At 35.2% G+C, this 11,496-nt stretch overlaps 1 protein-coding gene across 1 annotated transcript; it reads right to left on the bottom strand.

Annotated features, from left to right (window-relative positions):
• Window positions 1-3,755: 3,755 nt before the first annotated feature.
• LOC114265178 (uncharacterized) lies at window positions 3,756-9,470 on the bottom strand. Its single transcript, XM_028205943.2, has 3 exons — window positions 6,603-9,470; window positions 5,262-5,675; window positions 3,756-4,783 (listed from the first exon to the last, which is right to left on the bottom strand). The coding sequence occupies exons 1-3, from the start codon at window positions 8,812-8,814 to the stop codon at window positions 4,359-4,361; spliced, it is 3,051 nt and encodes a 1,016-aa protein (XP_028061744.2). The 5' UTR covers window positions 8,815-9,470; the 3' UTR covers window positions 3,756-4,358.
• Window positions 9,471-11,496: the final 2,026 nt, after the last annotated feature.

The following is an 11,496-nucleotide window of genomic DNA, read 5'->3' as shown; positions in this document are numbered from 1 at the left end:
AGCGTCCAGTAAGAAACTTCAATCAATAGAATCGTAAGCCTTCATCAGGTCCGCTTTAAGCACACATCTAGGTGGGCCATCATTTCTGTGATAACCCCTTAAAATTTCCTGCATAAACAACTCATTATCCACAATGCTTCTCCCTTGAATGAATGCAGTGTGCTCTGTTTATCAAATGGGGAAGAAATAAGTTGTAATCTATTAGCTAAAATCTTAGGTATACGTTTGTGTGTAATGTTGCAACAAGAGGTGGGCTTGTAATCCTTAATAGCTATGAAGCACATGTGCAGGTACGGATACTAGTACGGATACGGCAAGACCTAAAAAAAATATGATACAGGTAAGACTGGGGTATATCAATAAATACTTTATTTATTTTTTATAATTTATAGTTTGAGATTTCTCCTACAAATCAAAGTTCAATACCAAAATTAAATAGAGAAATTACAAAACCAAAAAGAGAAATCATAGTTCAACAATACCAATAACAAAGCAAAGTCCATAAGCTATGTTAATGCCATTAAATAGGAGAAATTACAAAACAAAGTTTCATTCCAAAAGCAAGCTAAGCAAAATTTAAAAACTTGAAACTTCAATTTTCATTTCCATCAATTTCATCATTGAAATCTTTCATCTCTGGTACATAAGGTAAATGATTTGCAATTTCAAGTAAATCAAAACTCTCTAATAAATTAAACATATCTCCACCAATGTCCCATAGCTTGGTGTACCCCTTATGTACCCTTTCCATACCCACAGAGTACCCAATTGCCACCCGGTTTTTGGGTCGGTGGATCCTGAGAAGTATTGTTCACTCAACTTTCCTGTTTACTCAAACACTAGGTCCAATAGGGGGTTTGGGGGGCCTCCCCCAAGGGAAAGGGGGGTTTACCCTTTGGCCGAAATGTTGAGTACTTTCGTAATTTCCATGTTGCTTTTGTGTAACCCTAATTCTATACTTATAAATAGATGAGAGGTGCCTATTTTAGATTAAGAGAGAGTTGTATTTTTTCTGATCATAGTGAAAACTGTAGCAGCCGTGAACGTAACTCTATTCTAGGGTGAACCACGTAAATCCTTGTGTTCTTGTGTGTGATTTATTTGATTCGTTTTTTTTTCCTTGTTTGTTATTTCGTGTCTCACCAATCTTGGTTAAGAAAGGTCAATTCCTAACAACAGGCATGTAGCCCTATGAGTATGCGTACCAATACCCAGTAAGTATCCGTTACGAGTATGGCAACATTTTCGAAGCACCCATTCTTCATAGCTTAATAGTATCTGCAGCATTAGTTTTAGGAATGAGAGCAATAGAAGTGCTGTTCCATGCTGTTTGAGTAACACCTTAATCAAAGAAATGCTTGATTGCTGCTAGCATATCTGGCCCAATCATATTGTTTAGATAAACTTGTTCCTTTGTATTCTTAAACTTTTACAATGATGACTGGCATTTGTTTGTGCGTGTGTATATATCTGTTTTATATTTTTGTATAGTTTCTCTCATGCATATAAATGCTTCCTTTTTAAAAGATAAAATATAAAAAAATTCTATAGTTTCTATGGTCTGAGACCTGTTGTGGAGTTTATGCGCTTATTTTTTTTTTTTTTCAATGCGGATTAGAGTTATTTTAAATTTTTTGTGATAGTACACCTTGCAAATAGAAAGTTTATGGTATTCGAATTCTATCTATTATACATGTAAGGAATTGTTTTATTTAGAAGTGTAAATTTATTTCAAAATGTTTCATTTTATTCCAAATAATGTGTCTTTTTTCAAAGCCTGAGAGAAATAAGTTTTTTTTTCTTTCATATAGTGGGTTCGATGCTATCCTTTCAAACAAGGCACCTACCCATCTTGGCATTGGAGTTGAAGGGTGATTTTGGGGACAAGTATGGCTACTGGTAAAGGTACTTAAGTGCTTTTATTGATTATTGACAATATTTCAATATTTATAAGGAAATCAAATTTTGCAAGCAAGAGTTGTATGGGACAACCAATCTATGCACACATGAAAACTATTGATCCCACACGAGTTTTTGTGAATAAGGGATTGTTTGATAATGGGCAAGGAACATCAAACTTTTTTATAAGCTGAATATACTAAACTCATAATTCAGTAAATACTTTTCATGGATGTCAACTAGTACTGTAAGTAAACTGCTTCCAATTGTTCAATCAGTTGAAACAAGAGTTATTCTTTGATAATTGTAATCGTTGTCTAACAAAAATAAACATTGTAACTGCAATGAGATCCCCATGCACGTAGCAACTAGTTGGGGTGGGGACTATAGGGATGTGCATTGGTTCCTTAACCAAGAGAAGAGAGGAGTTCTAGCATGAATAATTAAATGCATTTGCAAGACCATTGCTTTGGGAAAAGATGATTAGCTGACTCATTTGGAATGTCACACATAACATAAGGCATGAAATTAGTTTTTTTTTTTTTTCAATCTGAAATATTGAGGGCCACGCTTTGCCTTAGAGGGATGGCATCAGAAAGGCACCTTCATAATGTAATTTTATGCCTTTTTCATGAATTATTGGCTTGCCATTGTTCTTCCATTCCTGTGAGTGAGTTGAATTATAGTGGCATGTGTCATCATCTACCTTTCCTCTCCACCGGATAAGTGTAGGGACATCATTTTTTTTTGCTCTAAAAATGTGCACAGAACATCCTGAATTTGTAGCATACTAGCATTGTGAAGCGAAGTCCCACATCGCTTGGCTACTAAAATAATATGTAGTATGAAAGCGTGAGGGAACCTTCACCTCTTGAGCTAGCTTTTGGGGTCAGTTCTACCCAATACCGTGTAACAAGCATTATTGTTCCTTCACCATGAATGCAACTTTGGTGAGAAGATCCTTAAAAAAGAAGTGATTCAAATCAGCTTGTCTGGTTAGGTGCACATCTGAAACAAGAAATTTCATGATCATCTCCTTGCATTCTTGATGATGAGAACTATGATGGGAATCAAGAAACGCACTGTTGAACACAAGGTTGCTTGCTTAGGCTGTCTTTGAATTTTGGATTTGGAGAATTTGTGGAGGGAAAAGAAAATTTGAATGAATTATAAGGTTTTTTTTTTTTTTTTTTTTTTCACATTTTCCTTCCATTTTCTTTGCCCTCCACAAATCATTTCCCAAATTCAAGATTCAAAACACTCTTAGGCTATGTTTGGATCTAGGATTTGGGGAGGTTTCCTCCACAAATTCCTCTCCAAATTGAATATCCAAGCACTACCTTAATGTCGTCATCATGGAAGATTATCAAAGACTTTGAAAGATTTTCATCAAAATAGTACTTTTAGTGGGGTCTTTCTATTCACTTTTCCTTCCACAACACAAATTCCTCACCAAATCCATATACAGCCTTAATTTTGTCATCATGGAAGATTATCAAGGAGCTTGAACTTTCATCAAAATAGTACCTTGAGGTGGGTCTTCCTGCGTTTCAATTGATCTATGATTGTCACCAACACTATCTTTCATAGGCCTTACATATGTTCCTCCTACTTTCCACTTCCCTAATTATTTATTTATTTATTTATTGTGATTATAAATTTTATCAAATCATTTGAATTATGTTCTACAAAACTCTAAAGTTGAGTTCAATATTTCGTTAAATTTTTATTGTATTTTCAGGCATGAATATTTTACATAGCCTGTGTATATATGTTGAGCTTTGGTTTTGGCTTACACTGTTTCTATAACAATAATATAGGCTCAAAAATCAATCACAGAACCAACTTAAGAGCACTTACAACCAACGAAAGAGCTATTTTGATTTCATTGAAGGTACATAGTAGGAAAAAAAGATTTAAAAAAAAGGTGTCATGATTTAATTAAAGCAACCAAATACAATATGTATATAGTATAAAACAAAGAGCATGCATGACTTCGTTAAGATTGCAAGCTCTCTCTCTCCCCAAGGACACCCCCTTAAAATGAAGTGCATCCCATTAATTATTTCTACTTCTATTGAACACCATATCTCCTATGTCTACACCTAAGTGAGAACAAACTATAAAACCAAAAAAAAAAAAAAAAAAAAAAATTGAAAAATAAAACTTTGCACTTCACAAAGCCATAACAAAATTATCAAGCCATCCTAAGTTACCACGAAAAGAGGCGCCCCTATGTATCACCAGATTAAATTTCATTGTGTTTCATCTCCTATATAGATTTACATAACAAATGTCATGTGTATATGTAAAAACTCATCATATAATGAGTACTACATATACATATAACGTTTGTTTTATGTTTCTATGCAAGTGACAAAACAAATGATAAAATTCATCTGGTGACAAATATGATAACAAGAACCCTAAAACTCAAGTTCCTTAAAACAAGGAGAAGATCATTTGAGAGCTTTAGGCAATTGATTTTTCTCTTTTTCAGAGTTCGTCGTCATCGTCGTTGGTTGAAAGAGGAATGAAGAAGAAGAAGATGAAGACTGAAGGTCGGGGGAGTGGCGATGGAGTTCAGACAGCATTTGAACAACCTCCCTCATTGTTGGCCGCTCAACGCTGTTTTCTTGGATGCAAAGCGTGGCAATGAAGAACAGATGCATGGCTTCCTCTTGAGGGACTGTGGTGAGCCTCGGATCAATGATGCGGATGATTTCTTCTTTCTGACAGCCGGTGGCTTTCTTTGTCCACTGCACAATGTCTACCCCATCTCCAAAGTCACCCACTGGCCGACGACCAGTGACAAGTTCTAGGAGGACGACCCCAAAGCTGTACACATCGCTCTTCTCATCTACCCTTAAGGTGTATGCATATTCTGCAATGGCAAACATAAAAAATGTTGCAACATTCATCGACATTTCTCTGTGTTTCAGTGACACAATTAATTACTTGTCAACGCATAAATCGGTCACAGAACTACACCTGATATACTCACAAAGCTGTGGGCTGCCCTTAAATTCCGCGTTGAGCAGTTCAGATGAAGAAAAAAAATTGAAAAATGCGAAGCATATAGAATTTTTTTTTGGGTATAAAATGATTTGACAATGATGTATGTGTAATTGTAGAATATAGTGATAGAGATACATTAATTCTGTCCCCATCTCTTTAGGAAATAGAGTCACAAGAAGTACAAATTCAGCAATTTTCTTTACTTAGATGGGAGATTATCCGAGTAGGACTATTTTAATTAATTTTTTTTTTGTTTTTTAATTTAATTTAATTTTTTGTTGGTATATTGCAGTAAGTTATAAATTAAGGTTTTGATTAGTCAATAAGTTTTTAATTGGACTTACCAGGTGCAATATAGCCGTAAGACCCTGCAATCGCCGACATGCACTGCGAAGCGCCACCATCTCCCAAAAACTTGGCCAATCCAAAGTCAGCGACATGAGCCTCAAAGCTCGAATTCAACAGTATGTTGTTAGACTTGACGTCGCGGTGGACTATCAAAGGCGAGCAGTCATGGTGGAGATAGCAGAGGCCCTTGGCTGCTTCCACCGCGATTTTGTACCTCAAATTCCAACTCAGAAAGCTGCCTTTCTTGCCGTGCAAGGCCTCTCCCAAACTCCCATTGCGCATGTACTCATATACGAGCACGTTCGTCTCCTTGTTCGAGCAGAATGCTAGGAGCCTCACGATGTTCCGGTGCCTGATGTTGCCTAGAGTTCGGATCTCGGCTTTGAATCCATGGTCATGGCTGTTGCTGCCTGTTTTACAGATCATTATAAAAAAATTAAGTAAACATCTATACATACATCAAAATGGATATATTGAATTAAGGATTTGAGAAGAAATTTATGAAGAGATAAGAAATTAGAAAGTAAGTGAAATTTAGCTTATATATATATATATATATATGTGTGTGTTTCACTCAATTTTCTCTTTATTATTTCTTTCAGAAAAACATCTGCTAAAACATTTGATCTAAATATATCGTTAAAGTAATAATTTCGTGTCACTTTGATTTTAAAGTTTCAATCTTTTCAATTTAAAATGATCGTTTGGAAAATTTTGGATGAAATTTTAAAGAAACCGAGTTAAACGAAAATAAACTGATTTTTCCAAACTAAAAAAAACATGAACGAAACTAAGTTTAGATCATTAACAACATAGTAGTAAAACACACACACACACACATATATATATATATATAGTCCCTAAAATATGAGTATTGTGTGTTTCAAAGTTTTGCCAAATTCATTCCTAAACTGGTACATGAAAGGGGAGATCTGAATTCTAGATCCTGTTGCATTGTTTTTGAATGAATTTGACAAAAAAATCAAACTTATATTTTATTATTATTTTAGAGACCATGTATTTTATTATTATTTCTTTAATTGTTTAGATGATGATATAAAATTAGACTATTTTGACTCAAAGTAAAATTTAGAAAATTAAAATGGCACAAATAATAAATAGGATATGAGATTTTCTATTTTCAAGTCTCTCTATTCGTTATTCTAATTCATTCTCAATTGCAAAATTACTAAGAATCTCACATTATTTTACGATTTGAAATTGTAAAATTACATTTTGAGATCCTCGCATGAACCTATGATTTGAGAGTGTATTAGAACAGAGCGAAAAAAGAAAGAAATGCATAAGAGGGATAAGGATGCATTGGCTAACCATACCAAACCCAAGGAGCTTTTTCACAGCAATTTCAGTTCCATTAGCCATTTTGCCATGGTACACAATCCCAGCACCACCTCTTCCAATCACATTCCCATCTTTCATGCACTCCACCACCTCTGCCACGGTGAACTCCACCTTCTGGAATGCCGTCATCTTCCAAGAACCTGAACCACCACCACCACTGCCGCCACTCTTTTTGAATGACTTGGCCTTTAATATCGCCGCCGCAGCGAAAACCAAGGAACAAACCAACATCCCAAGTGCAAATATCAGCTTGAACTCGCCCGACCCCGTCTTCTCGGGCGACTTTGTGGCGGCGCTGACATTGCAAGGATTGTTCAAAAGTGATCCACATAGCTGAGGATTTCCCGCGAAAGAGGTGGCCTTGAAGAAGGCGAATTGGCCTGTTTCCGGGACCTTCCCGGAGAGATCATTGAAGGAGAAATCAGCTGTTGTGAGGCTTTTCATGGATCCAAGTGATTTGGGTATGGTGTCATTGAAATGGTTTCTTGATAAGTTTAAGTAGTTCAAGATTCGGATATTGGAGATCTCCAGTGGGATTGCCCCGGAGAGGTTGTTTTTGCTCAAATCCAAGTAGGTGAGATGGTAACAATCTCCGATCTCCGGTGGGATTTCTCCGGAAAGCGAGTTTCCTCGGAAGTCGAGCTTTAGTACTTGGTGGAGTTGGCCTATAGAAGGCGGGATTTGACCGGAGAATTTGTTTCCCCCGAGGAGGAGGATTTGGAGGGAAGTGAAATTCGAGAGGGAGAATGGTAAAGACCCGGAAAGGAGATTGTTTGACAAGTTCATTTGCCCTAATTTCGCGGGTTTATTAGAATTTGTAGTACTATTTCCATTCTCAGATAAAGTCCCTGACAAGTAGTTGTCTTGCAACTCAACTAAATTTAGTTGAGGCAAGTAAATGAACCCATTTGGGACACTACCATTCAAATAGTTTTGCCCTAATCTGACCCTAACAAGGCTCAAACATGTCCCCAAGCTCTCCGGTATTGACCCGAAGAGAAAGTTTTTTAGGAGAATTAGTATCCTAAGTTGCCCCGAGGTGCATAAGTTTGGAGGGATAGTACCGGTGAGCTTGTTGGACGACAAATCGAGGCCTTGAAGCTTCCCATTTTGGCCAAGATACTGGGGGATTACACCGGTGAAGTTGTTCATCCATAGTTGGAGAATCTCCAATTCAGGCAACTCAGCTACAAAGTCTGGTATAGACCCGTGCAATCGATTCATGAATAGGTTTAAGAGTTTGAGATGTTTGAGGTTGACAAGCTCAAATGGGACTTCCCCAACTATTGCATTGTTGGAGAGATCAAGATTGACTAGGTTTGTGAGGTTGCCAAGCTGTTTTGGGATTGGACCTGAGAGCAAATTTGTGTGCAAATAGAGTGTGTCGAGGGACTTCAAATTCCCCAACTCGCGAGGAATTGAACCGTCCAATCTGCAATTTGAGAGATCCATGTGAATTAGATTCACCAACTTGCCAAACTCACTTGGTATTCCACCTTCAAATACATTGAAATAGCCCAACTCAATTTGCTTCAAGTTAGTGAGGTTGCCCAACTCGCCGGGTATTTTCCCACTCAGATCATTTCCAGCCAGAGACAGATACTCCAATCCGACCAGATTCCCATAACTTCCCGGGATTTCTCCATAGAAATAGTTTCCTCCCAAATCCAAGTACTTAATTTTCTTCAAACTCAAAATCCCAGGAGGAAGTGGGGCGGTGAAATTATTATTATAAGCATCAAACATCTCCAAGTTCACCAGGCTTGGGTAGTCCCAATCCAAGCTGCCATCAAATTGATTGTTCGATATGTTTAGTGCTTGAAGATTACTCAAATTTGCAATCTTGATTTGGCCGGTGAAGTTGTTTCCAGCAAGAGAAAGCTCGGTTAGCTTATCGAGGCTTGAGAGAACAGGAGAAACAGAGGAAACAGAGCCATAAAGATTCATATTGGATAAATCTAGCGAAAAAACTCTTCCCCTGAAGCATTTGATTCCAACCCATGAACAAACCGAAGTTGGATTCGAGGAATTCCAAGTGGTTAAGACCGGTTCAGCGAAATCGAACCCTTGTTTTAGAGAAATTAAGGCATGGTAGTCACTAATGATAGAAGTTGAAACAGAGGTACCCACAAGAAAGAAGAGTGTGAGAACAATGGAAAGTGGCATATTTTCCTGGAAAATTTTCATGGAAGTTGAGTTTGGAAGAAGCCAAAGAAGAGTACACGGATTTTAAGGGCTGTGAGGATAATGGGTTTTCCGGGAAAATGACGGAAAGGGAAGGGAATCTGAGAAACTTCAAGCGTGTGTAGATTTAGAGAATCAAACATCTTCAAAGAAAGAGACTTGTAGTTCAAGGTAGAAGCTAAGCCTCCCCTTTTCTTTCTCTATCTTTCTCAGTGAAGAAGAGAAGAGACGATTGAATCTGTGTTAATAAAACTGGTTCTGATATGAGCCATGTATGTATATGTGTGTGTATATCTATCCTGAGCTGCTTTAAGCAAAGCTAAGACTGTGAAAAAGAAAAAGGAAGGAAAAGAAGGGTTCTGTGGGAAGTGAATGAAATTAAAAAACAGTCGTTGGATAACAGAAATTTAAAGTTTACATTAGGAGGACAAAAAGTAAAGTCGATTCTCTCTCTCTCCCTCTTTCTTTTTTTCAAATGACAAAAATGCCCTTTAGCTTTAATCAAAGAAAGCTCTTTTTACCTTTGAGTGAGTGAGAGATGATGCAATTGCACTTTCAGCATAGAGAATTGCTGAATTCTCCTTATACATTTGATGAATGGCACCTTTGAACGCACACAGGTAGCCCGGCGATTAAGGGTTTGAATTCTGGAATGAAATGTATCCTCAGATGTATTAATTTCGACTCTTATTTGTAGCTTTCGGGTTTAATCACTACTATTCGAAGTAGGTTTAAAGGAGCCTGGGAGGTTTCTCATCACAAAAAAATAAGTTAATTATACAATGACTCCCTCTTAATAAATATCAATTTAGTACTATAATTTATGGACTTACATATTTTAATCCCCGTTAACTACAACGCTACCATCTCTTCAAAAAGGGGCATATGTATGATTTTTATAATTGAAATATGAGTTCATAGATAAAGGGATAAATTGATATTTGCTACAAATAAATGTATATCTTTATGTAATTAATTCTAAAAAAAAAAAAAACGAAAACAAAAACAAAAGCACCCTATGAATGCTGAATTTTTATGATAATGTAGAATAAAAGAAGGAAAATAAATAAACGAAAACAAAAATAAGGAAAGTGGGCAATGCATGCCACTGTGCAAAGTAGATGTCTGTCACTAAGCCAAGCTTGAAAATGACTTGAGAGACTGAGGAGTAAATTGGCCACGTATTGCCCTCTTATATATAAGATCATATAGACTAACATTGAAAATTGCTTCTTGTTTGTTTCTTTACCTGTCTGTAAATAACATTCTTAAAATAAGAAACCATTTAGTCAAAAATCTATCAGAGCCGACATGTTTATTTTGTGTAGGCAACTTTGTTTTGTGTAGTTTTCAAATTACAAACCCAAGCGACATTTCTCTAATTTGAAGTACATGATGATTTGAACAAAAAACTTGTGTCAAATCTCTAATCCTAATTCATTATTTTTATTTCTTAAAAAATGATATGCCTATAGAATTTCAATACGAAATTTATGGCAAGAATGATGTGGTACAGGGCCGGCTGTGGGCTAAGGCTGGTGAGGCCTGTGCCTAGGGCCTCAAAATTAGGTCCCAAATTTATTAGTCTTACACTATATTAAAAATTTTAAATATCTCAATTCTGTTTAATTAATTTAGGCCATTTTAAAGGAGCCTCAAAAAATCTATTTGACCCAATTGATAAAAGACCCAATTAAAAAAATATTTATAAGTGTTTGTTGTTAGTCCAATTAAAAAAATAAAAAATAAAAAATAAAATATATGTATATGTATTAGTTGTTAACCTAATTTTGTGTGGCCTTATTTTTTTCTCTTTGTGGCCCAATTATGTGTTTTTTAGTATTTTTTTAAAAAATATTTTACACAATTTTTATTTATTTATTTTATAGATACATCTAATTTAGATACATTTAAAAACTATAATATTTGTGTTTTTTTTTTTAAAAAAAAAGTTACCAAATACAAAAAAATATAAAAAAATACGAATTGTAAACTTAGACAATTATTTTTAAAAACTCTAAACCAAACATGGTATTTTTTTTTATTTTTTTTTATTTTTTTTTATAAATATCTAAAAAGGCCCCGAAAAATTATTTCGCCTTAAGCCCTTGGAAACTCAGGGCAGCCCTGATGTGGTAGTGATATTTTAATTAGTTTAAGTCATCTTAATGGGTCTTTTACTTTAAAGTAATAAAATTAAAACTTATCACATTATTCTGTATTGATTTTATAATTATTTTTTTCAACGTGAACGAATAAGGATAATATAGAAACAAAAATACTATACAAAATTTTTGTACAGAAAAATGTGGCCATTTATTCTTCTTTTATTTCTAACTAAAATACTCTTCATTTCGACTTACAATTTTAATAGTCACTGTCATATAATTTGATGAATTTTTAGTAGGAAAATTTTATTTGTAAATTATTTTCCAACTAGTAATGGTAGCTTTTTGTTCTAACTTAGAATCTATCACAGAAAGAATAGCTTTTTTGAAACACAAAATAAATTGAAGCAAAAAAATAGCGAGGTTTGTTTTACATTCATGCAAAATCCAAATGACAAAGAAAAAAGTAAAGAAAATAGTTAAACTAAAAAGGTGAGTATTAGTACAACCAGCCTTATTATTGACATAAAAAGCATATTAACATCCTTGATGATGCAACAGCCTTATTATAAATAGA

This window comes from Camellia sinensis, chromosome 5 (genome assembly GCF_055761805.1).
Source record: "Camellia sinensis isolate YWXY chromosome 5, ASM5576180v1, whole genome shotgun sequence".
Taxonomy (NCBI): domain Eukaryota; kingdom Viridiplantae; phylum Streptophyta; class Magnoliopsida; order Ericales; family Theaceae; genus Camellia; species Camellia sinensis.
Note: the sequence above shows the minus strand (reverse complement) of the source record. Positions and strands in the feature narration are given on the sequence as shown.

What these genes read in the sequence shown, in the direction of transcription:
- LOC114265178 (XM_028205943.2), bottom strand. Translation starts at nt 8,814, where the DNA reads ATGAAAATTTTCCAGGAAAATATGCCACTTTCCATTGTTCTCACACTC. An exon ending in GAAAAAGCTCCTTGGGTTTG is followed by an intron (nt 5,676 to 6,602) that starts GTATGGTTAGCC and finishes TCTGTAAAACAG; the next exon opens with GCAGCAACAGCCATGACCAT. An exon ending in TTACGGCTATATTGCACCTG is followed by an intron (nt 4,784 to 5,261) that starts GTAAGTCCAATT and finishes TTGCCATTGCAG; the next exon opens with AATATGCATACACCTTAAGG.